The 26514-nt window shown below is 42.0% G+C and overlaps 1 protein-coding gene and 1 pseudogene across 3 annotated transcripts; both read left to right on the forward strand.

Annotated features, from left to right (window-relative positions):
* The first annotated feature begins 4210 nt into the window (after nucleotides 1–4210).
* Nucleotides 4211–26215, forward strand: C16H16orf87 (chromosome 16 C16orf87 homolog). Of its 3 annotated transcripts, XR_009246814.1 has the most exons (5): nucleotides 4230–4466; nucleotides 14109–14205; nucleotides 19329–19511; nucleotides 24915–25133; nucleotides 26193–26215. XR_009246814.1 is itself a non-coding variant. In XM_058674533.1 (4 exons), exons 1-4 carry the CDS (start codon nucleotides 4401–4403, stop codon nucleotides 23790–23792), a joined length of 399 nt encoding a protein of 132 aa, XP_058530516.1. In that variant the 5' UTR covers nucleotides 4211–4400; the 3' UTR covers nucleotides 23793–24302. The 3 variants fall into 3 exon arrangements, 2 of the variants coding, with proteins under 2 accessions (XP_058530516.1, XP_058530515.1); XM_058674533.1 differs by lacking the exons at nucleotides 24915–25133; nucleotides 26193–26215 and adding an exon at nucleotides 23740–24302 and having other exon boundaries at nucleotides 4211–4466; XM_058674532.1 differs by lacking the exon at nucleotides 26193–26215 and having other exon boundaries at nucleotides 24915–25941.
* Nucleotides 21893–22018, forward strand: LOC118757730 (U2 spliceosomal RNA; annotated as a pseudogene).
* Nucleotides 26216–26514: the final 299 nt, after the last annotated feature.

The following is a 26514-nucleotide window of genomic DNA, read 5'->3' on the forward strand; positions in this document are numbered from 1 at the left end:
ACAGAAAGTGGAATTAAAAGGTAATATATATTTTTCAAACTTTTAAAAGTATCTTTGAATTTGTGATTTAATACGCATGCATGTATTTCCTAGTTCTGTCCACTGAGAGGGACCAGAAGTGATAACACTTCAATATTAATGAAGAACCTTGGGCCTGGTGCCATGGCTCGGGGCCTAAATCCGTGCCTTGCATGCACTGGATCCCATATGGGTGCTGGTTCATGTACTGGATGCTCCACTGCCATCCAGCTCCTTGCTTGTGGGAAAGCAGTGGATGACGACCCAAAACCTTGAGGTCCTGTACCCGCATGGGAGACCTGGAAGAACCTCCTGGCTCCTGGATCGTGAACCAGTGGATAGAAGATCTTTCTCTCTGTCTCTCCTCTCTGTAAATCTACCTTGCCTATACAAATAAAAAAAAAAACTTTAAAAAATAAACGTGCCATCCAAGTTTTTTTTTAATCTAATTTCAATGAACTTATTTCATCTTACTTGAAAAGGTATGGAGACAACACTCTTCCATCTTCTGTTTCACTCCCAAAAGCCTGTAACAGCCAGGACTGGACCAGAATGAAGTCCAGAAGTCCTAAACTCAGTCTGGGTCTTTCATGTGGATGGCACGAGCACAAGTACTCGCTGCCCTCAGACTGCATATTAGGAGGCAGATGTAATTGAAAGTGGAGTCAGGATTAGACCCTAGACTAGTAAAAAATTTTGACCAGTGTAGACATTTGATACAATTATTATCAGCTCACAAATTTCCCTTCTAACTCTTTATATAATTTATTTGAAAGGCAGAGCTTCAGAGAGAGATACATAGCTTCCATTTACTGGCTCCCCAAATGGCCCCAACATCCAGGGCAGGCTGAACTCAAGAGACAGGAACTCCATCTGGGTTTCTCACATGGGTAGCAGGGTTCAAGTATGTGAGCCGTTATATACTGCCTTCCCAGACACATTTGAAAGAAATGGCATTGGGACGCCAGCATTGCAAGCAGCAGTTTAACATGCTATATTACAATACTGGCCTGTACTCTGCCAGTTTAAGTTATTTTTGTCTTTATTCCCGTAAACTAAGCATGCTGATTTTTTTTAAACTGTAAGATAGTTTCGGTTTTTAAATAACTATATACATGGAATTAATCTTGTTTTACTAAAGTATTCCCCTGAGAGTTCTCCATTGTTTTGTAGATATTAATAATTCCTTCCTTTTCAGAAGTGGTTAGTAATACCACAACTTCTGTTTTTTTCCCCCTCAGATTTAGCCTAGTATAAATAAAACTATTGGGACTGTCACAGCCACGCAGTAGGTTAAGCCTGCTGGCATGCGATTTCAGCACGGATTTGAATCCTGGCTGTGCCACTTCTAATCCAGCTCCCTGCTAATGTGCCTGAGAGCAAAGGAATATGGCTAAGTCCTTGGGCCCCTGCATCCTTGTGGGAGACTCAGAAGAAGCTCCACCTTGGACCAGACTAGCCCCAGCAGCCTTGTGGCCATTTGGAGAGTGAGCCAATGGATGGAAGATCTTTCCCTCTCTCTCCTCTTTCTGTAAATCTACTTTTCAAAGGAAAAAAAAATAAGTGAAGGTATCCTTTTAAAAACCTATTAGGACTATTTTACTGTTTTGAAAAGTTATTATAAAGGTGAGGGGATTACAGACCCATATGGGGCACAGATTGGGATGGAGAGGGCCAGGGGAGGGTGAAGGTGAATGAAATGTTTCTGCCTTCCCTCCTGTGTCCACAGAGGGGTGGTGTGTGTTGGGGGGGTATGCAACTCCTTGCTGTTAGACTACATGGATGCCACAGGATGCAGGTGGCCAGGGGAAGCAGGATGCGATGCTGCCTCCAGGCCTCTGATGGGCATAGAATGTCCTGGGGGTGAGACTGACAGAGAGGGGAGCATGACTTCCAGCTTGTGGCCCTAAGTTAGCTGCCTACTTGTCCTCATTCTGACCTGTGATTCCTCATCACTGCTTGGAGACTTTCCATTCAGTGGCCATGGCTGTGTCTGCCACACCATCTTGATTGCTCTGAGAAGTTGTTGGATTCATTGTACACGAGACGGCAAATTCCACCTGGCCTCACACAGGCTCTTTGTGGTTCTCCTGTTGGTGGCCATGTCTACCTCAGAATGGCCACAGACTTGGGTGCTTGCTGTAGCACTTGGCCTTGAGTGTTTTGTAACTTGCTTTCCTTTCCAGTTTGAAGAGGTACTTGAGGTTTTCTGTTGGTATGGAGGAGCGGCCTGTCTTTGTCTTTCATGTACATCTGTGTATGTTCTTCATCCTTGGCTGGAAGTCGGCGACAGAAGTGACCCAATCCTGCAACATGTGCTCTGAGTTCAGACCCTGCATCTATGCGATGTTCTGTGGGAGAGGGGATCCTGTGGGTCTAAGAAACTCATGATATTTAGAAAGCCCACTCCTGGCCAGGCCATCTACACAGCTCCCCAACCCCAGCTCTAGTACGTATTGGTGGGTGCATTGGCCTGGTCAGGAAGGCCTTCCAGAATCCCTACCAGGTCAGCCCCTGGCTCTCTTGTGCACTGGTGGGTGTGGTGGTCTGACATGGCCTGCCCCAGCTTAGGAATATTATTGTATAGGTCTTTTTTTTTTTTATTGGAAAGGCAGATATAAATAGAGGAGGCGAGACAGACAGGAAGATCTTCCATCCGATGGTTCACTCCCCAAGTGAGCCCCAACGGCTGGAACTGAGCCAGTCTGAAGCCAGGAGCCAGGAGCTCTCTCCGGGTCTCCCACGCGGGTGCAGGGTCCCAAAACTTTGCACCATCCTTGACTGCTTTCCCAGGCCACAGGCAGGGAGCTGGATGGGAAGTGGGACTGCCGGGATTAGAACCAGTGCCCATATGGGATCCTGGTGCTTGTAAGGTGAGGACTTTAACTGCTACTATCGTGCTGGGCCCTATCATACAAGTCTTCGAAAAAAAATTTTATTTATTTATTTTTATTGTAAATTGAGATTTTACACACACACACACACACACAGAGAGAAGGATAAAAGATCATCCTTCTGCTGGTTCACTCCCCAAATAGCTGCAATGGCTGGAGTTGAGCTGATCTGAAGCCTGGAGCCAGGAATCACTTCCAGGTCTCTCAAGTGGGTACAGGGTCCCAAGATTTTGGGTCATCTTCTGCTACTTTCCCAGGCCACAAGCAGGGAGCTGGATGGGAAGCGGAGCAGGCAGAACAACAAGTGCCCATGAACCGGTGCCCATCTGGGATTCTAGCAGTTGTAAGGTGAGAATTGAGCCACTAGGCCACTGTGCCAGGCCTGCCTCTTAGTATTCTTTCCTTGTGTAACTCCCTTCCTTTCTGGATGGGCTGGACTTAGCAACATACTCCTGATGGAATACAGCAGAAGTGAGGAGATCTGGTTATAAAAGACTGGCTGCTGGGTGTATTTCAGATCTCTCACCTTTGAGTATCTCAGATCAACAATTGTGAGTGCCGGAGTGGCTGGGCCAGAGTTGAAACCAGATGCCGTAACTCCATCCCACATGGATGGCAGGAATCCAAGTCCCTGAGGAGTCATCTGCTGCCCAACGGTGCACAGCAGCAGGAAGCCGGATCCGAAGCAGAGGCAGGAGTTTATAATGAGAAACTTATTTACCCATATTACCCATATCATCAACAACCCCACTCTGCTGTATTCAAATGTGTCAGGCTGCCCCCACTACTACAGATTTGCAGCAGAACTGGCTATTTTGAGTTTATATCCCTCAGTGGCGAGTCCACGGCTTGGCATAGAGGAGACTCATTAAACATCTATTATATTCTGTGACTAGCCTTGGTAACATTTGTCGAAGCTTATTAAAGGCAAACAAGCACCTATGTTCAAACCCTTTACCCACGTCCTCCCCCTTCGACTCTGGCGTTCTCAGAGGCCAGGGAAGGGAGGTGCCCAGCACTAAGGCTCATCCCTACCAGTGTGTCAAGCTGCATTCTCAGTACTGTCCAGTCCCGCTCAAGCCACGCCCCCCCACATCCCGCCAGACCGAGAGAAGGCGTGGCCATCGCCTCGCCGGGCAGTCCAGGCCGTCTCGTCTCCAGAGGATCCGGGGAGCCCCAGGACGGGCGGGCAGTGGGGGTGCCAGCCGCCGCGGGGAGCGCGCATCGTGAGCGTGAGGAGCTCCAGGCCCGCAGCCCGCCGCCGGCCACCGCCGCGCCCCGCCCCTCGGCACGCAGGCCTTGCGCGAGTGCGCGCACGCGTGCGCGATCCCGCCGGAGCCCGAGTCCGGCCGGCGGTGACGGGGAAGGAGACGGGGCGGGCAGAGGCCGGGCCGCTGAGGGACGAGGGGAGGAGCCCGAGCCGCCGCCACCGCCACCGCCGCCGCCGCCGCCGCCGCCACCTCCGCTGCCGTCCAGGGGGAGAGGAGCATGTCTGCAACTCGAGCCAAGAAAGTGAAGATGGCCACCAAATCATGCCCCGAGTGCGACCAACAGGTGGGCACCGAGGCCGGGCGCGCGAGCCGGCGGAGCGAGTCGCGCGGGCGGGCGGGCGGGCAGGGCGGCCGTTGCTTGGCGGCCGTTGGCTGAGGAGAAGCGGTCTCGGCGGGGTCCCGGCGGCCGAGCGGGTGGGCAGGCCCTGGGGAGGGAGCCCGAGAGCAGCCGGGGCGGGGGCTGAGCCGAGGGTGCGGGAAGCCCTCGGGGCCCCTCAGCCCGCTCGGTGCCCACGGGCGGCCGTGAGTGACGGGTGAGTCCCTGGGTTTTGTGGCTGGGGCCGCCGGAGGGGGCGTGGGTTTGTGATGAGTGCGCGCCGGGACCCTCTGGGAGTCTCCTCTCCGCCTGCGGGTGACAGCGGTGGGAACCGGGGGGTTGGGGGGACGGCGGCCCAAGAAGCCCCTTGCACCCAGCCAAAGTGCCCAGTGTGCCCGGCTCGGTGTGTCCAGGCCCCTGGCTCCGCAGCCCCCTTCCTGCCACCCGAGGTTGCTTTGTTCCCGTTTCAGTTGTGCACTGCGGCTCCCCAAAACTCCCCACCGCGACTGGGCGGACGCTTGAACGTGACGAAAAAAAACAAAAACGGGGGGCCCCAATGGAATGATTTTTAAGTTTCGACCAATATTGAGATCCCCTCCCCCAAATGAATTATATTTTTGGTGTTGTGTAACCGTGCAGGCTTCTCTTAACATTCCTTTTGGTGGAACATTGCTGAATAATATCCCAGTTAAATCCCTTCGTTTTGGGGCGCTCTTTACTCCCCCACCCCTCGCGGTATCCACTGTTGCAGATTTGATGTGTCAGCCTTTTAGGTGTTTAAAAAATATTATACGATAATGTATGTATGAATATATGTGGGATCCTGGCTTTTAAGTGACTTCTTTTTACACTGAATGTGTGGTATAGTTGTAATTTGAAAAACCTTATTTGAGTATTTCCTACGTTTAAGCATGCCTCGTTCTTTAGAATAATAGACATTCTTCTAAGCCTTATGGTTTGATGAGTTAAAAGTGTCTCAATTAAAACCATTCGTAAGGCCTGCATCTCATGCCAACATGCAGATCTGGGAGTGTTTTTCCTTTTCCACTGAGTGAATTTTTTCAAAATGACTTGCTCTTTCTTTTTTTCCTCCTTCCCTCCCTCTTCTTTCTCTCTCTTTTCCTCTCCCTCCTCCCCCTCCCCCTCATCTATTCTCTATTTCTTTGAAATCTAGAGTAATTTGAAATGGCTGGAGACTCATTAATACGCTGATTTTAAGGTGCTCCTTAAGGAGCAGTCTTGCAGATCAAGTCTTGTGACAAGGCATGTTAACATGTTTTATTCAATATCAATTATGTGCAGTGGTAAAATGATCAGAGAAAGGTTTATCAGAACAGCTTATTGAACTCTGATAGTATTCAGTACAAAAACAACCATGTTTCCCAAAATAATTGCTTTCGTCTTCCATGAAACCACATTGGTTAAACTCTGTTGGACATTTTTGCATCAAAAAAAATGCTACTTTCATTTCCATTTTCTACGAACTTTTTGAAACATCCTCTTCCACATCTCTTTGCAGACAAAGGTTATTTGAGTGTTTAAACATATCCATTTATTCTATATTGTACAGAAGTGTTAGGTTTACATGGAATGCAATACGCATTCCACTTTCTGTAGAGCACACGCCAAATCCTGTCCTTGTCTTACTGGGCATGAAGTAACCTTTAGGGGAAAATAGCCTGTTTTTAATATCCTGGTTAAAGATGATAAACTGTAGGAGTCCCTAAGACTGTTGAACAAAACACGCTTGGTTATTTGGAGAGGTCACGTTGGTTTTTGTTATACACAGACATTTACATACATTTTTGGATTCTTTTGTATGAAATTAGCTGTATCTTGATGTGCTCTGGTACCATACCAAAATATCATAGATTGAGTGGCGTGAACAACAAACGTTTTCTTCCTTTCAGGAGCTTGAAGATGAGGGTGCCAGCCTGCTTGTGCCCTGGGCTTGAAGATGGCCATCCCTGTCTCCGTGTAGTGGAGAGGGCAGCCAAATTAGAAAAGTCAAACCATGAAGTCAGGAATCCCATCGTGATGGCCCCGTGCCATGACCTTATTTAAACCTAAGTATCTTGTAAAGGCCCCATCTCCATTGCCATCACAGTAGGCCTCAGTATGTAAATTTGGGGGATGCAGTGTAGTGCATATCACACTAGTAGATAATTTGCTTTGTCCCTTATTCTAAATATTTAAGAGAATGTACAATTAAAACTTGGTAATTCTTCAGAGACAATTTTCTTTAGTAAAAATAAATATTGAAAATAATAGGTTACTTTTACCTTTCTTTTTTTTTTTTAAAGATTTATTTTTGTTGCAAAGTCAGTTATACAGAGAAGAGGAGAGACAGAGAGGAAGATGTTCTGTCCGATGATTCACTCCCCAAGTGACCCCTACAGCCGGAGCTGGGACAATCTGAAGCCAGGAGCCAGGAACTTCTCCAGGTCTCCCCCACAGGTGCAGGGTCCCAAGGCTTTGGGCCTTCCTCGACTGCTTTCCCAGGCCACAAGCAGGGAGCTGGATAGGAAGTAGGGCTGCCGGGATTAGAACTGGCGCCCATATGGAATCCCGGCGCGTTCGGGGCGAGGACTTTAGCTGCTAGGCTACTGCGTCTGGCCCTTAGCTTTCTAATTATATAAAGGTACAAGCTTCTTAAAGTTATATGCCAAAAAAAAAATTATAACCTAGAAAACCATTTTCTAAACAATGTATTAGAATGTGGCAATGGTTTGAGGTTTCTTGACAAACAGCAAATGGATTTAGGTAGCGTTTGTGAATATAAATGTAAAATGTAAAGTTTGAGATTTTCTTAGCTGACTGGATTTACCTGTCCTGTGTTTCTATGTTATGTGTGCAGTTTAGCCAGGTCTGGAAATAGCAGCAGATAACAAGCTTGACATAACAAGGGGACATGTGGGAAGATGACTGATTTGTAGCATTGTTTTGCATGCCTCTGTTGAAAATATCCTTCTTGGAGTAGCGCTGTGGTGCAGTGCGTTAAGCCACTGCCCGGAATGCTACCTAGCCAAGCATGCGGTGTGAGCTCTGTGTCTAATCCTAGCTCCTCCACTTCTGTCGGCTTTCCTGCTGCTGGGCCTGTAAGGCATTGGGAAATGGCCCGTTTGGGGCTGTTGCGTCCACATGGGAGGCATTGATGAAGTTTTAGTCTCCTGGCTTTTGCTGGACCCACTTGTGGTCATTTGGGGAGTAAACCAGTAAATAGAAGATACCCATGTCTCTTTCCCTCTGTTAATTTCCTTTCAAGTAAAACAAATCTTAAATATTGTACAGCATCTAAATCACAGTGTTTTTCATTTTCAAGGGATTTCACATCTATTGGCCTATCAAAATTTTGTGTATAATAGCTTTCAGGATTGTTGCCAGTTTCTTTAATGTATGTATTTGCTTTCCTTTTTTATTATTTTTTTTAAGATTTATTTTTATTGGAAAGTCAGATATATGGAGAGGAGGAGAGTCAGAGAGGAAGATCTCCCATCTACTAGTTCACTCCCCAAGTGGCCACAACGGCCAGAGCTGAGCCAATCTGAAGCCAGGAGTCCGAAGAGTCTTCTAGGTCTCCCATGCGGGTGCAGGGTCGTGAGATTTTGGGCCGTCCTCAACTGCTTTCCCAGGCCACCAGCAGGGAGCTGGATGGGAAGCCAGACCACGAGGACAGGAACTGGTGCCCATTTGAGATCCCAGCACGTGCAAGGTGAGGACTTTAGCCACTAGGCTACTACACCGGGCACTCCTGTTGTATTTTTAAAAAATATGGCAGATTTTCATTTGTAAGAATTTTTATGTTACATGGCAAACATGTATGCTACAGGCAACTGATCCTCTTAGTAGTAAGGGATATTTAGTAATCCTATCTTGTGCCTTGTATCTTTTTTTTTTAAAGATTTATTTTATTTTTATTACAAAGTCAGATATACTGAGAGGAGGAGAGATAGAGAGGAAGTGGAGCTGCTGGGATTAGAACCAGCGGCCATATGGGATCAAGGCGAGGCTTAGCCACTAGGCCATGCTGCCAAGCCCCGTGCCTTCTATCTTTAGGGAATATATTCCAAGACCACTAGTAGATACCTGTCTTTGATAGCAATGATCACTATATATACTACTTGTGTGTGTGTGTGTGTGTGTGTGTGTATTTGAAAGGCAGAGTTGAACACTGAGAGAGAGAGAGAGAGGGAGAGAGAGAGAGAGAGATGTTCCAGTGGTTGGGTCACTGCAACAATACAACTGAGCCATCTGCTGCTTCCCAGGGATGCAGATTAGCAGGAAGCTGGATTGGAAGCAGAGTAGCCAGGATTCCAGTCAGGCACCTGGTATAGATGCTAGAGTGCATTCCTCCCAGATAGTGAACATGATTGCTGTAACTATGCCTGCCTGCTCCCTAGTATTATTGTTGTTGTTGTTGTTGTTTTACTTCAGTTTTTTGGAAAGTAGAGCTCGAGAGAAAAGGATCTCCCTCTGCTGGTTCACTCCCCAAATGTTCCCTGGAGCTCTGGGTGGCTGAGCCACTTTTGCTGCATCCTAGGATGTGAATTAGTAGGAAACTGGAATCAGCAACGGAACTGGAACTCACACTCTGGGACTGCCATGGGATGCAGGGATCCACCAAGTGTCCACTCCCATGTTATATTTTTTCCTATTCATACACATGGTGTTGCTAAAGTTTGATTTTAAAATTAGGTGTAGTAAATCCCTGAGTCCATGAAACTGTATAATGAAAACTGAAAAAAACTTAAAAAGATATTAACAATAAAAATACATAAAAATAAAAAATAGATATTAACAGTAATGAAACAGACCAATATAGTAAAGTTTCATGAAGATAGTCTCTTTCAGAATATTTTACTTACCCTTGTTGACGGTGGGTAAACTAAAACCTTGGAAGGTGAAACCACAGATAAGGAGTAGCTATTGTAAATGAGTTCTCTGTAATGTGATCATTTTGGAGTTTTTAAAAAATCCTGGGCTGAGCTTTCAATGAAGCAGTTGAAATGTTCTTATTGCACGTCCTAGTGCCTGGCTCAGGTTCCGGCCTCCGGATTCCTGCTTCGTGCACATCCTGGACGGTGACAGTGGTGGCCCAGGTCATTGGGTTCCTGCTACCCAGGCAAGGGTCCTGGGTTGAGTTCTTGTCCTTTGGCTTCAGTCCCTCGTCTTCAGTCCCTCGACCACTGCAGGCGTGTTGGAAGTAGATCAGTGAATGGGGGCTTTATCTGTCTCTTGCTTGGTATCTCTCCCTGTTTCTTATTTGTAAAGATACAAATAATGGGCTGCATTTTAGCATTGCCAGTTAGGCTGTTGCCTGGCAACAACAGCATCCCGTTTGGGTGCCCTGGCTGCTCCACTGCTGATCAGGTTTCCTGCCAAGGCACCTGGAAATCCACAGAAGATGGCCTAAATCCTTGGGCTGCTGCACCTATGTGGGAGTCCCAGCTGGAGTGCCTGGCTTCTGGCTTTGGTCTGGTCCAACCATGGCTGTTGTGGCCATTTGCAAAGTGAACCAGAGAATGGAAAATCTCTCTTCTCTTTGTAACTCTGCCTGTCAAATAAATAAATCTTTAAAAATAAAAGATACAGATAAAAGCCAGTGAAACATGTATGACCAGGTTTGGAATGTTTTTGTGGCAGCTTTTTCATTTGTACCATCTTCTGCTGCTTCCCTTGGCACATTAAGTAGTGAGCTGGATCAGAAATAGAGCAGTGACTCTGTGGCTAAATCCTCCCCTTGCATGTTCCAGGCTCGCAAACGGGCTCTGGTTCTTGTCCCAGCTGCTCCGCTTCCCATCCGGCTTCCTGATTGTGGCCTGGGCGTGCAGTCGAGAACAGCCCGTGTAGGAGACCTGAAAAAAGCTTCTGGCTCCTGACTTTGGATCAGTTCAGCTCTGCCTGTCGCAACCACTTGGGGAGTAAACCAATGGACGAAAGATATTTCTATCCTTCTCTCTTTCAGTCTGCCTTTCTAATAAAAATAGTCTTAAAAAGAAAGAAGAAAAGAAATAGAGCAATCAGGACTAACGCCCATATGCCATGCTGGCACAGCAAGTGGTGCATTTACCCACTGTGCCACAGTGCTGACTCCACAGCTTTTGTCCCTTACTTGTGAAACAACCACCACCCAACTACACTTAACAAAAACAATTTATCTATTTACTTATTTGAAAGAATTACAGAGAGGAACAGACATCTCCATGCACTAGTTCACTCCCCAAATGGCTTTAACAGCCAGGGCTGGACTAGCCTGAACCAAGAGCCAGAAACTTCTGGTTCTCCCACGTGTCAGGGGCCCAGACACTTGAGTCATCTTCCAGTACTTTCCCAGGCACGTTAGGACTTGAAGCATATTCGACCTGCAACTACAGTTTTCCAGGAATGAATTGATATAGATAAACCATTAGTAAACTCAGTATTTTTTCCCATTTTAAAATCCTGAAAGTGAAGGGTCAGCATTTCCATTACTGTTATCTTTGATATTATCAGTTGAAATTTAAAGGAAGTTTAGGGTATTTGTTAAAAATGTGAAGTTTCTTGTTTAAAATGTGTACTATGAAATAGGTAGTATACAAAATTAGCCTGCAGTGCTAATGACCAATTCTAATCTAGCCTATTTTCTAAGCTAAGGAGCTGGAGCTAAGGTTTACTTTGTTGGCTGGGGGCGGGAGCAGGGATGGTGGGGGATGGGACTTTCCATTTTAAATTACCTCAGGCATGTCATAAAACACTGCCATTAAAGGATGGAAATCAAACTATGAATTAGTGTTTGTGACTCCCAAAGCCAAATGTGCATTTCTCACATAACTGCCCTATTCTGTGTTGATAGGGATTTCTTGTGTAAAAGAGATCTGAATTCAATTTTATTGATCTCTAGTAGCTGGGAAAAAATGCTTGCTGATTAGCAAAGAACTAGTGAATGAGAGAACATACTTCTGTGGTTTTTTTTTTTGGGGGGGGTAGCATTAATTTTAAAACAATTTACTGTGGATGTCGTTAATGAGCTGTGTAAAGGAAATGAGTCAGTACCTTTGAACTTGAGACATATGAAGATGTGAAATTTCAAAAAATGACATATCTATTTTTGGCTGTTTTTTTCCGCTGCTAGAAAAAATGTACATTTTTCGTCATGTGTTAAAAGGATTTCACTCATCAGTCTTAATAGAGGATGTTGTTACACATACCTGGAGTTTGATTATTGTTTTAAGATTCACTGTTAACGTTCTTTAAGTATAATTTAGTCATTCTTTGTTCAGTATCTTAGGCAAGGAAAAAATCATGCCAAAATTTCAGTTTAACTTAATTAAATAAATATATTATAGATTATGAAACATTCTGTACGTACGTGGATGGAAAGATTTTATAACAGCACTTTTAACACATCGGAAAAGCTAGCAGATAGAATTCATCTTACAAAGGGAAATATAATTTTCTGATTATTAGTATTCTGAAAATGCATTTTGTTGATTAATTCCTGATTTTTGGTGAATGTGTCTTGATTCAAAGAATTATTATTCATCTTATTAGTGAAACAGTTGTTAGAAAAATATACACGATGTTTTCCAGTGATTTTTTTCTTTCAATAGCGTTTGACTAAGAAATATGTATAGGGTTAAGTACAGAAGGAAACCATAAATGCTTTGTAGATTTGGAAACAAGTATGAAGGACGTTTGTCCACAGGCCTCCCTGGAGTTGAGTTTAGCGTCCTTATATAAGCACTGCATTTTCTCTTGTTTATACTTTTGCCGCTCGAAGTGGTTGCTGTAAACTGTTGTTTTTTGTTGGTGGTCATTGGCATTTTTCCTTCTCATCCGAGAACCTTACGCTATTTTTAGTTCTTCCCGCTCTGTTTGCAGCAGATCTTCTGGCCTGAGCCTTGTTTTTCCTAATTTGGAAGCATATGGCAGATCTATGCTTTCTTCATTTCTGCTCTCACTAGAGCCATTGGGCGCTTACAGTCTTATGCTGGGATTACTTTCTGAATTCTTAGTAGCCACTCTTCCATTTCATTATCAACTGCTATGAAAATAACATTTTAGAAGATGCTACCTATAACCCTTGCTGCACTTCTGCTCTGATTCTGATGATGTTCTGGTTCTTTATTGGTTGTTAGACACCTGGAGCCCTGGCAGTGAGGAAGCTCCTGGTAGGAATTCCCAGCAATCAGGAAGTCACCAGTGATGTGAAAGCCCCTAGTCTAGTCAGTGACAGTCTGTGTGAGATGTGTGCCTCCAGATTGGGACCTGTGTTGCTGCCAAAGTCGGCTCTCCTGCTGTGTGCTCACCCACTGCTCTCTTGCTGTGTGTTTTAAAACTCGAACTCTGCTCATTCCTTTCTGTGTTCTGCTGGTGAGTGCCTTTTTCACTCGCAGGTCTGTCTTCAGTCTAGCTTCCTGTGACGTTGGTCATTCACATCTGTACATATTTATCATGCCTTTCTGTTATGACATTGATACAGTGTGGTATTTCTGGTATTGTTAAGCTCTTAGGATAAGGTGAATATGAACATTAAATGATATCCATCTCAGATAATTGAAGTAAAGAGGTATTTTTTTCCACTTTTATAGGAAGTTATTTTTTTAAAGCTGAGGTGATTTACAGGTACACAGGGCCTATGGTAGAGGTGTAGAGGATTGTGAGGGGAAGTATATAAGAGGGGGAAATGTTTCTACCTTCCATTCTGTGTTCATGAGAGACCATACCTCCATGTTACCAATCTGATGGTCTTGGGAAGGCGAGTGGTTTCATGACTCCGCCTCAGAGCCAGGTGAGAGGAAGTATGGCTTCTTTGCAACCTGTGCGCTAAGGCCATACCACATATCCTTGTGTTCTGGTCCCAGAAGTTGGAGATCCTAACATGTCTGAGGCTGTTCTGACATGAGAGGGTGTGCTGCTTGCTGACAGCAAAAGCCTTTGTGGGCCTCCCCCAACAGCGGGTGCTGTGGCCTGGCCCAGTGCGTACTGGTAATGGTGTAGTCTGATCGGGGAGGCCTGTGGTGCTGGTTGTATTGGTGCTCCGTCTGGTTTACTCCCACTGCAGTTCTTGCATGTAGGAAGATCTCTAGCTCCCCCTGCCCAGCCCAGGCCCACCCCAGCCCTTTGCATGCCGACAGGTGCAGCAACCTGGCTCAGAAAGGAATAAGAGTTTTTACAACATTTATTGGAAAGAGCAGCTGAGTCATAGATGCATACAGAAAGAGAGAGGGACGGAGAGTTTGAATGAGTTCTGTCTGATTCATGCCCCTAAATGGTCACAACAGCCAGATTTGGGCCAGACTGAAATTAGGAGCCAGGAACACTTTTGGGGTGACTCATTTGGGTGGCAAGGGCCGACATTTTTGGGCCATTTTCTCTTGCCTTCCCAAGCAAATTAGCAAAGAAGCTGGATTGGGAATGCAGTAGCTAGGACTCAAACTGGCATTTCACTATGGGATGCTGTTGTGTTTAGTTGTGGCTTCACCGACTTCCACAACGCTAGCAACTAGGAGGTAATGTCATTTAAAAAGTTGTGATTCCTACTTTAAATAGTTTCAGAGATGTTACATAAACACAGAAGTGTAATAGTAAAAAGATAGTAATATAATTTTTGTATTTTTTTTTTTACAGGTTCCTGTTGCATGTAAATCATGTCCCTGTGGTTACATATTTATCAGCAGAAAACTTTTAAATGCTAAACATTCAGAGAAATCCCCACCTTCTACAGGTAATGGTCAAAGTTTAACACATTTTAAGCTTTTTGATGTAGACATTCAAACTAACTTTTTTACCATTTACATTTTTGGTTGATGTTAAAAATTAAAATGTACTGAGTGTCTTTTGTTTTTATTAACTATTGTGAATTAGCTTATTAATTGGTTTTGTGTTTATTCCATTTAAATGTTAAGTACTTCAGAATAATGGTTAAGTTTCTAAAGAGTGGTGAATCATTGAAGGTCTTGTACAAGACTTGATGTAATTTACAAATATTTCTTAACAATAGCTTCAGTAATAATTGACATGTTGCAAGATGTGTTTAAAGTATAGAGTTTGATAGAGTTTTGGTATTTGTACACACCAATCACCGCAACCAGTTTTATGGACATTTATCACTCCCTAAACTTTTCTAATTCCCTTCATGATTCCTTCTCGCTATCCTCATCCCATGAGCCACTGATCTTTCTGTCACTCTTCATATAAATAGAATCATATAGTGTATATACTTCTCTGCTTTCTTACTGGACATAGTTAATTAAGATGGCTCCTTGCTTTTGTGTGAATCAGTGAGTCCAGTCCGTTTTATTGCTTAGTGGTGTTTTTTGAGTATGTATGTCCTGTTTGTTTATCCATTTTACCTGTTGATCAACATTTTTATAAAAGATCTATTTATTTGAAAGTGAGAGTTACAAAGAGAGAGTGAGAGGCTGGGCAGAGACCTTTCATCTACTGGTTCACTCCCCAAATGACCACAATGGCCAGGGTTTAGCTGTGCCAAAAGCAGGAACTTCATTGAAGTCTCCCCTGTGGATAGCAGCGACCTAACCCCCCCGACTTGTCCTCTGTTGCTCTGCTCAGGCCGTTAGCAGGGAGCTGGATTGCAAGTGGAACAGTCAGTCATGGGATGCCTGTGTTGCAGGAGGCAACGCCAAATCCATTGATGGGCATTTGAGTTTCTTCTTTCACACTGCTAGCAAAACTTGCAAATCTTCATGTATTTTTTTGTTTGTGTGTGTGTATAAACTGATGCCAATGGAAAAAGATAACTTGGTTTAATATGAATATAATTTTAAATGTACTGGTTATTTTTTATAATTTTTTAAGAATCTTTAAAAAATGATTTTGCTTGAATTTGTTGATTTCCTATTAATGTGGACAAATTGAATCTATTTAATAGGTACATTTATTCTAAGAAAAAGTTATGGAGCATGCAGCAGTCGTGGCATGACAATGCATTGATCTAGGAACAGGCTGGCCAAGGCCTCCTGGGTCCCAGGCAGGCTGTGCTTGCTGCATGCCTCAGTGCTAGAGCAGATGCCCAAGGCTGGGGTCCTGGGTGCCCCACACCAGTGGTGTGCCACTACACCAATCTGCAAGCAGCGTGTCAGGCCACGCTTTATCAGCTTTAGGCAGATTTCACCTGTGGCACACCACTGTGCCTTGCCAGGCACTAGAGGCTGGGGTCTTGTGGGGTGGGGGCCCACTAAGGGCCTTTGGTATTGCCAAGAAACCAGGCTCATCTCACACTCACTGGTACTAAAATATCTAAAACTTTTCTCAGCCTCAGAACTTTTCTATTTGGTATTTCCGTCTGTCAAGAATATTAGTCCCCATGATCTTATCATTTCTCATTCCTCCTGTCAATTCAGGCTCACCTGTTCACAGAAGCCATTTCTAATGATAAAAAACAGTCTCTTACTCACAGGCTCAGTAAGGCAGAACTGTTTTAATTCCTGCAAGGCATCTGACATCAGGCAGGACTTTCTGTTTACCTGTCATTCCTTACTTGAGCTGCACCCTTGTAGTATGGAGGCGTTGCAGGAGACAGCTGAACCTGCTACACCATAAGGTTATCTCTGTAAGTTTTCCTTTTTTCTTTTTGTAAAGTTTATTTGAAAGATGAGGAAATCACAGACACACATTCAGGGTCAGAGTGGGCGGAGGGGGAAAGGTGGAAGAGAGAGGTTTCTGCATTCAGCTTGTGTCCTTGTGGAGAGAGAGTGTGCCCCTTCTTGTTGCCTGCGTTCTTATGAGCCTGGGGAGGAGAGTGGTTACATGATGCCACCCTCCAGTGGCAGGTGAGGGGGGAGTACATTCTGGGGAAGAGGTTATATCATTGACAGGTAAGCAGACCAATATATAGGGAGGGAGAGGAAAGGTATGGCTTCCAGTTCGTGAGTGTAAGCTTGCTACCTGCCTGTCCCTTTTCAGCTTCTCATCAGAGATTTCAGACTTCTGTTCTTGAGTTGCTGAAAGATACAGATTCATCTCATCTTCTGTAGCTACTTCCTACTGATCAGGGGCTTAGACCCTGCACGTCCCAGGTTCAGAAATCTCTCCTTGTCTCGTCCAGTGGATCCATCTCAAAAGCCATAGAAAGTGAGGCTGGTGCAAGTGGCTGTGCCCCTTGCATCATCATCCTCACCACTCCCAGAAATCGCCAGCCTTTTTCTATCCTTTGAAGCAGCATCCAAGGGCCTTTCCTGGTTCTCAGGATTTGGCCAGCCTATCATTTGTGTGTGCCTGGACCTGCTCTCCCCCCTACACAGGAGTCAACATAGGAGGTGGCACAACATGTACCATGATTTCTGATGCCAAGACACACACCCTGGTCTTTGCTGGTAGCTGAATTGGAAATGGAGGAGCCTGGACTCGAACCAGGGACTCTGATTTGGGATTTGTGTGTCCCAACAGGAGATTTCACTGCTGTGCTACATGCTCGCTATTCTGATTTCTTAATCTGAACCAATAGCTTCCAGTTACTGAAATTGGTAATTTTTGGATCATTAATAAGTACCTTTTCCTCGTTTCCAACACTAAATTTACTTTTCTTTTTCAGTTATCCCCTTTCCCATGATTCTTCTCATTTCAGTGAGATTTGGGGTATTAAACTAACACATGTGCTCAGTCTGTTTTTATTCATTTGCCAACCGTACCTAATTGTTCTGATTTCTGAAATGATACAGCCATGATTTTTATAGAACTTATAATTCCCATAGTGGAAACATATTTGGCCTATAAGTAAATACCAAATCTAGTAGTACTAGATTACAGGAAGTAATTTGGATTAAGAGTGACCCATAGGGCCCGGCGGCGCGGCCTAGCAGTTAAAGTCCTCGCCTTGAACGTCCCGGGATCCCATATGGGCACCGGTTCTAATCCCGGCAGCTCCACTTCCCATCCAGCTCCCTGCTTGTGGCCTGGGAAGGCAGTTGAGGACGGCCCAATGCATTGGGACCCTGCACCCGCATGGGAGACCTGGAAGAGGTTCCTGGTTCCTGGTTCCTGGCTTCGGATCGGCGCGCACCGGCCCGTTGCGGCTCACTTGGGGAGTGAAACATTGGACGGAAGATCTTCCTCTCTGTCTCTCCTCCTCTCTGTATATCTGACTTTGTAATAAAATAAATAAATCTTAAAAAAAAAGTGACCTATAAACTGATAGCTAAAGGAAAAAGACCATCAAAGGAAGAACCTTGGGAGAAGAACCGTTGGCAGAAGGATAGCAGATGGAGGGACTTATTTTATTAAGGAGCATCGTGTCTGGAATAGAGAGAACAAGGTAGAGAGCCATGTGGGAAAAAAAAAGCGTTGGAGTGAGGAGCAAACGTCAGATCTTAATGGGGATTTGTACTCTTTGCTAAGAAATTTTACTGTGGCCAGCTGCTCTCTGCAGATGCCAGCATCCCGTGTTGCAGTGCTGGTTTGACTGCTGGCAGGGGCTCTGTGCCCCTGGCACGTGTGTGGGAGACCAGGATGAAAAACTCGGCTCGTGGCTTGGACTGTTCTCAGCCCTGAATGGAGAGTGAACCAGCGGAAGGAAAATCAGTCTTTCTTGTTCCCTCTGTCTCTGTCACTCTGCTTTTCAAATAAACTAGTAGAAAACCAATGAGGAAAAAGCAAATGAAAGGCCTTCTGAAGAGAAACTACACAGTTTGCCTTAAATTGTCCAATGTTTATTTGAAAGGCTGAGAAAGAGACTGAGAGATGCTTCTGTTTACTGATTCACTCCCCCTAACTACCCCAAATAGCCGCGGCTGGACTAGGCTGAAGCCAGGAGCCAGAGGCTCAGTCCTGCTGCCTGTTAACCACAGCCCGGGTGGCAGCAGTGGATGACTTAAGTGTGGAGTCCCTGCCACGCACGCTGGAGATCTAGGCTGAGTCAGAATCCCTGTCAAAGACTACAAATGGATTAAATCACAATATTGGTTAAGTTCTTGTATTACTATTCCATTTATAGAATGACATGCTGTTATGTCACAGATTAGCTCATCTGGAGCTGGAGCGAAAACTCACTTCCCTAAGTGTTTTATTATTTTTAGTGGAAGTTGTTTAATATTATTGTAACCTTAATATATATGGCTAACGGGCCCGGCGGTGTGGCCGAGCAGCTAAAGTCCTCGCCCCAAACGCGCCGGGATCCCATATGGGTGCCGGTTCTAATCCCGGCAGCTCCACTTCCCATCCAGCTCCCTGCTTGTGGCCTGGGAAAGCAGTTGAGGATGGCCCAATGCATTGGGACCCTGCACCCTCATGGGAGACCCGGAAGAGGTTCCAGGTTCCCAGCTTCGGATCGGCGCGCATCGGCCGTTGCGGCTCACTTTGGGAGTGAATCATAGAATGGATGGAAGATCTTCCTCTCTGTCTCTCCTCCTCTGTGTATATCTGGCTGTAATAAAATGAATAAATCTTTAAAAATATATATATATATGGCTAAGCTCATTTTGCTTCTGAGTATTTGAAGTATTTCAGTTTGTAATACAGATAGGAAAAAAAGAATGAACAAAAATTTTTTTCCTAATTCTACATGATTTTTGGTTGGAAACAGAGAGGAGGAAAAAGGCAGAAAGATGTTTGTGGATTATTGGGATTTACAAGGCCTAAATTTAAAACTCCCAAATAAAGAAACTTATTTTTTCCTCTAAGATTCCTCCTGCCTGACATGGTATGTAGATCTGAATTCTATTGAAATTCTTCTTTTGCAGTATGGGCGTGGGGGACATTTGTGTTTATGGTCCTAGTTTTGTAAAGTATGTCAGGCACTACAGTGATGTTTAGAAAGTGACAAGAAGTGTATGAGTGGACAAACAGTTCTTGCTTAGCCCTAAAATATATCACTTTTGTTCATCCACACAGAAAACAAGCATGAGGCCAAGAGGAGGCGAACAGAGAGAGTTAGGAGAGAGAAGATAAATTCTACAGTAAATAAAGATTTAGAAAACAGAAAGAGGTCTCGAAGTAACAGCCATTCAGATCATATCAGACGAGGAAGAGGAAGACCAAAAAGTGCATCTGCCAAAAAACATGAGGAAGAAAGAGGTATGAATAAATCCAAGTATGAATAAATTCAAGCAGCTTTTTCCCCCAAGGATTAAATTGACCTGAAATCATAATTAGGTAGTATGGAGTCATTGAGCTCCACACAATTCATATTTCAGTTTGGAAGTGTGTCCTCTGTGGTAGATGCTTATTAAAAAAAAAAAAAAAACCACCAGGAATGTAATTCTTGTTTGAAACCTAAAAGCTTAAATTAGGTAAATTAATAAGTTATATGTGACATCCTCAATTGGAAAGCCTCCTAAAATGATTGTATTTTTTTTTAAAGATATGTCTGAATCCTATTATGACATTTTAAACTTACACAGGAGTTTTAGAAATATGTTATTTAAAATGTTTTTCTTACAACTTTTTATTTTGTTTTGTGTTTTGAGAGGCACAGAAAGGCAGAGGCTTCCCATTGACTGGCTCACTCCTGGGATAACCGAAGTAGCCCATGGGGGAGCATGGCACTGAATCCAGGTCTTCCATGTCTGCAACAGGGACCCGAGTACTCGAGCCATCACCTCCTTCCATCCAGGGTGCACAAAAGCAGCAGCCTGGAATTGGGAGAGGAGCTGGGACTCCACGCGGGCACTCTGCTGAGGGCTGTCACAGTTCCCTGTAGTGTCCTGACTGCTAGGCTATTGCCTGTCCCAGGAGGAATTTTTAAGTTGATCAAAGGGAGATTTGTGTGCTCCCTGTTTTGAGACATTTTTTACATAGCTAAGTGAAGTTTATTGAGCTGAATTGTATTTGTTTCTACTTAAAAGCTCTTCTGATTGTTAGCGTGTCTTACCAATAACTTTGTTTTAGACATTAACTAAAACTCAGCTCTTTTTCATTTATGCATCTTAAAAACTTACTGTGGAAATTTCATATATGTAACAGTAGTAATGAACTTCTCTATGCCTATGAATGTCTTTTTAATATTTTAACCTCACTTCTCTGTGCCCATATCATTTAAATATTTAACTTTCAAGACAAAATGATTTTATCTTTTATGAAATGCTTTTATATTTTGTTACATTGTAAGTTATGCTTTATTTTCTGAGGTATTTAGTTTTAGTATTCATGTGCCTTCTGTGTAAATGTAAATGTCTGCTGTTTTAGACACTGAGAATTTTTACCTATTTACCAATTCTCTGTGTTTTTATGTGCTTTTAAATGAGTGAAGTTACTACTGTTAGGCAAAATAACACTGGTTTACCTTTACTTGGCTTTTATCAAACTTGAAAGTATCTTATATTGTGTTCATAAAGGAATAAGGTTTATATTTGACTGTATTTCTCTGAAGGCTACTATACTTAGGTGCTGTTTAAATCCTTGGGTGATGTTACTTTTGTTTCCCCTGTTTATTATACTTTTTTTTTTTTAGAGATTTTGAGGTTTTTGAGTTATTTGCTGAATTTGAATATTTTGCTTTAACAATTGGATGAGCAGAAAATCAATATTAAAGACTATTTTAGAAGCATAGCTGTTTTTTTTTTTAAGTTAATAGAAGAAGAGAAATACTGCTTGGCCTGAAATCAGAACATTCTATTCAGTTGAAGTTGAGGTAATATAACCAGAAGAATAGAGAAGGAATACTTCTAGTGGTAAGAGATGGGAAAACAGATAATGATAGTTTTTCAGTTTTAGGGGAAAGAAGTTTATATGCTTGTGCTGGAATATTATCTATACAGTCTTGAACAACTTCACTGGAAAAAATAAGTGTTTGTTTGACTCTAAGTATTTTTCTGGTGTGTTTAGTTTACTATAGAAGGATTTTTAGAAATTGTTTCTACAGTAAGATGTACTTTTGATTTGCTTTTGATAGAGATATTAGGAAGTTGCTCAATGCCAATTTTGTAGTATAAACTAGATTTTTTAAACGTACACCAGGTTTTCAGCAGACTTTTCCTGTGAAGAGCCACATGTTAGATATTTTAGCTTTGTGGTTGTGAGATCTGTCACAGCTACTCAGCTCTGTCGCTGTAGCTGGATAGTAGCCAGAAGTATTGTATACTGAAACGGCATGATTGTGTTCCGTTTCAGCTCTATAAAAACTGGTGATGGGCTGTCATTTGCTAATTCTTAATATGGTAGGCCATTCTTCTCCAAATACAGTATGGATAGAAATATTAAACCTTTGAAATATGTATATTCAATTTGTATATACTTCCTAGTCTTAAGTAGTTACTAGTTTAATTTTGAGTGATTATCTGCTGTTAGGACACTTGAATAAGTTTTAGCTTCTTTAACACAAGAATTAAGGAAAACCTAACAGTGTGTGTACAAAATAATCATTTTAAGCCTTTTAATAATTGTTTTGTGTTTTGGAAAAGATCTGGAAGTATGGAAATCTCCCTTTTTCCAAATTTATTTTTTGAATTGCGTAAGAGATCGCTTCTCGGCCTTTTGGCTAAGATCAAGTGTAGTATCATGGTATCTGTTCTTATTAGTTGAATTGGATAAGAGGAAAATTATCTTTGATTTAAAGAACATCAGGAATTGGCAGAGAAACCTACTAGATCAGGAAGACTAGATAAAAATTTAACATGATAAATACTGAGTTCTTCAGTTAGACTTTATATCTTTCAGGCAAGAAGAATCTGGAAATATCTTCTCTGGGGAATCTGAAGAGCCCAAGAGAAAAGAACTGACATAAAATAGTGATTTTAGAGAAATGGCTTAGTCAGGTCATGCTGATCTGGTGACTGTAGTCATGCTCCACATATGTGTACATGCCTCTAAACAGCTTTTTTCGTCATCCTAAATATGCGCATGCACCAAGAATTACTAATAAATCCAGAAGAAAGCACTTAATGTGAAAAGCTGAAACCAACTCAACAGGAGAGGAAAGACAGAAACTTGAAAAAACAAAATTTTTGCTGAGAGAATGAAATGATGAAAAGTATCAATATCTTTAGCAAAAGAAGATACTATAGTCATGAAAAAAGAATAAAATGATACTTAAAAGAAAATTGTAGAGAACAAAAAGGACCTGAAAAATGAACTTTAATGAACTGGGCATTTAACCTAGTAGTTGAGAGACCTGTTTCCTATTTCTAAGTATTTGGGTTCCATTCTGGAGTAGCCTGCTGATGAGGACGCCGGGAGGCAGCAGTGTGGCCTTAGTGGTAGAATTCCTGCCGCCCTTTGGGGGACCTACATTGTGTTCCCTGGCCATTGCAGGCATGTCGGGGATGAAGTAGCAGATGGGAACTCTGTCAGGTATAGACAACTTAAAGATAAAATTGAAAAAAGGTTCCAACAAGTATAATAGTAGGAAATGAGATGAAAAAAAAAAAAAAAGAAAGAACAGAAAATATCAGAAATTTAGAAAACCAGTGTAAGGTCTAACATCTGTAAATATTTGAGATTTGCAAAAAAGAGCCTGAAAGATGGAGAAGGAAATGAAATAATCTAACAAATTTTCCCAAACCTAACGAATATAGTTTCCATAGTAAAAGGCTACACGAAATTCCTAGCTCTATGGATGGTTAAAAATAGAAATACCAAAGCATATAAAGGAAATTATTTGGTTTTTAGTTGAAAAATAATTCAAAGAAATTCAAGAAATAATTCAAACTAATACTGAAACATCCAGTGAATACTGCTCATCAAGGAACATACTACTGGTAACCAACATCAGTGCTTTTCAAAAATACTGGATGAAAGAGATACCATTTGGATTAAGTTGAATAGAGAAAATGAAGTTGTAGTAATAGAACAGGTAGTTAACTGGTGAGGGAATAGAGGGTTAACTGGAAAAGGATGAATTTCTGGAGTGATGAAAATTTTCGTGATGGTGTGGGTTACATGGGAATATATATACATATGTCAAAACTTATCCAATTCAAATTTCTGTGCATTTCACTGTACATAATTTTTTTTATTAAATAAAGCAAACATTTATTAAATTGTGATAAAAACATTCCATCAAATTACAAAACCTGAGTAAGAAAAACAAACGGCACATGCTTAACTGTAGTTGACATTCAAATAAAATTTGCATAATTTTAGCAATGTACATAATTTTAGCAATGATTTGGAAAATAAGTATTAAAAAGATATTAGTTTTTCTCAACAGTGGCGCCAATAGTCATAAGGCAATTTAATGCCTTTATGATTTTAAGGGAAACCTACATATTTTTACTCAGCCAAATTATGAATTAATGAGAGACTAAACATTTTTTGTGACATTCAGGGTATCAGAAAATTTGCTTTTCACACTCCCTTTTGCCAGGAAGCTTTTGCATGTTACATGGCACCAAAATGAAGCAGTATCCTGGACTCTAGGACCAGAGGATCCAGCTTGAGAGAGAGATTGTCCAGGGATGCTGAAGAAGCCTCCTAAGATGATAACTGGGCAGTAGGCTTAGCAAACAGCCGTTCCAGATTGGAGCAAGTCAGAAGACTTGGAGAAATTTCTTCAAGAAGATGAAATTTATAAAATACCTAGTATGCATAAACATCCCAAAGGAAGACTTACAGAATTGGAACAGTTTGAATTAGAAATGAAAACCAAGCAAATAAAGAAAATCACTTCAGGGGGAATAATGTGCAGGACAAGTGAGGTCACTCATGTAATAGTCATAAACATGGAAAATTGATGTTGCTGAAATTGTGGTTTAAACTTTCAGAGGATGAAAGAATGAGCAGTATCTGTTTTGGAGCAAGAGCTGTCAAACAGTAAAATCCTAATTTTCCATGATGGGAAGTGAGTAAGTCATGCCTAAAGCCAAAAGTGACATTCTATAGAACTGATTTGGAGATAGATTTGTTTTTGTGAAAACAAAAGGAACAACTAAAAAAAAAAAGCGTTTGTAGAGTGGGAACCAGAGGGAAGGAGCAGAATCATAGTAGAGGCTAAAGAAAGAGTACCTACCAGCATGTTAATTGTGATTTTAGCTGGTTCACAGACATATACTAGGTGCTTCTATGTTCCTTTTTCCTGATTTTTCAAGTTTTTTTTAGACTGAATTTGGGTTATATTTATAATGTGGAGGAAGAAAAAGTAAAAATGAATGTCAGTCATATTCGTGTAGTAAAGTTTAGGTAGTGTTGATACAGTCATAAAATTATCACTGTTGTTCAGAAGCGAGCATCTCTTAGGTTGAAAAACTCATTTTGATTAAGACTGAGAAGTCGCATACTAGGGAAGAGAAATGCTTAAAATTCTTTTGGGAATTACATAGCTACTAGACTTTATAGGGTTGTATATAAACTCCATTTAATTTTCATCTCACTGCCTCTTGTGTACTTTTAAAAACATTCTTAACAGCATAGTACTCTGTAATTAAATATTTTTACAATGTACGTGTAATATTTTCATTCAAGGAAACACTTGAAAGCTCAGTTTTTGAAAAGAAATACTACATCTAATGCTTTATGTTAAACTTTCCATTTTTCTTTTAACAGAGAAACAGGAAAAAGAAATTGACATCTATGCTAACCTCTCTGATGAGAAGGCTTTCGTGTTTTCAGTCGCCTTGGCAGAAATAAATAGGAAAATTATCAATCAAAGACTTATTCTCTGATACTTGTCTGCGAAATCTGTTGAAAGTTTCTTCAGGATTACATCAGCAAATTCTCAAACACTTACGGACTCTCAGGAGCATTCTGACTGCATCTATAAGGGTTACTGATTCTTTTTTCCCTCTGTCATTTACACTTTGGGAGCAAAGCTGTAGGCTTGGACTGTTTGGGGATTTCCTTGTTTACCAAGGAGCACTGTCAGTGTTTTGTGTTTGGAATATAGTAAGTGTAGTTTGTTTATATATGTGTGTGTGCTATATGCCATACACACAGACACACACACAAAGAAGCGTAGGGTGGTTTGTGGAAGTATGAGACCTAGGGAAGCAAATGTTGAATAGTTTTCAGGTTTGCCACCAGAGATGCAATATTTTAAATACTGTCAGAAATGGTGACTTTAAATATATATATATTTCAGATTTCCAGCACTAATGGATGCCATATATACAGTTCATTTACTTTTACATTATATCGGCAATTGATATTTTATTGAATGGGAAATTAAGAATATAAACTGTAAATTTTGTCTTAACTTGATTTTTTTCTGACTTTTATTTTTGTGACTTATGGTGAGTTATATTTGAGGTTGTGCTTTCTGGAACATTTGGAAGTTTGGGTGCTATATGAAGAAAAAACATTTAAGAATATATAATATTTCGGATATAAAAACCTGTTTTCTTGAATGTAATTTATTTATTGGTTAAAACAACTTTTGTGCTCTCAAGATGGTGCCTGTTAACCTAAACATAAAATATATTTATTATGTGCAAAATGTTTCTTAGCTAGCCACTTTTAAGCGGTAATGTTTTACCTGAAGGGATGTTCATTTATACATCCTGATAATTATTTAAATTGTTACTTAATCTCACTCTGAAAAAAAAAATAAACCTTAATATTGAAACTAAGTAGATTAAGTAGTGTGGTGTAACCTTTTTGTTCTAATGAAGTTAGTGAAATATATTTGAATTCTTAATTTTTCTGGTGTTAAATCGTAACTGTTCATAGTTGACTTATACTAAATGCTTATGTATTTGATATACCAGCTTAATGATTAACATTCAAGTTTGCTAATAACCTCCTTTATTTTAATTTTTAGTTCCCCCCATCTTTCTCCCCCCCCCCCTTTTTTTTTTTTAACATTTATTTGTTTTAAAGGCAGAGTGATAGTGAGAGGATCTTCCATGAGGAGTTCCAGCCAGGCCTCCTGCACAGGTGGCAGGGCTCACATGCTTGAAGCTCCACCTGCTGCTTCCCGCATGGACTAGCAGGGACCTAGATGAGAAGTGGTGCAGCCGCCATTTGAACCGGCCCTGTGTGAGATGCGGCATCCCAAATGGCTTAACCTTCTGTATACGCACACCACACACTGAGGTACTCCTTTCTTAATACATATGAGGACGTCTTTAAAAAGTTTATGGAGAAATGGAAGTAAAAGATAACTTTATGTTGTCCCAGTGGTTTGAACCTCGTGTGTAGTGTTTCA

This window comes from Ochotona princeps, chromosome 16 (genome assembly GCF_030435755.1).
Source record: "Ochotona princeps isolate mOchPri1 chromosome 16, mOchPri1.hap1, whole genome shotgun sequence".
Taxonomy (NCBI): domain Eukaryota; kingdom Metazoa; phylum Chordata; class Mammalia; order Lagomorpha; family Ochotonidae; genus Ochotona; species Ochotona princeps.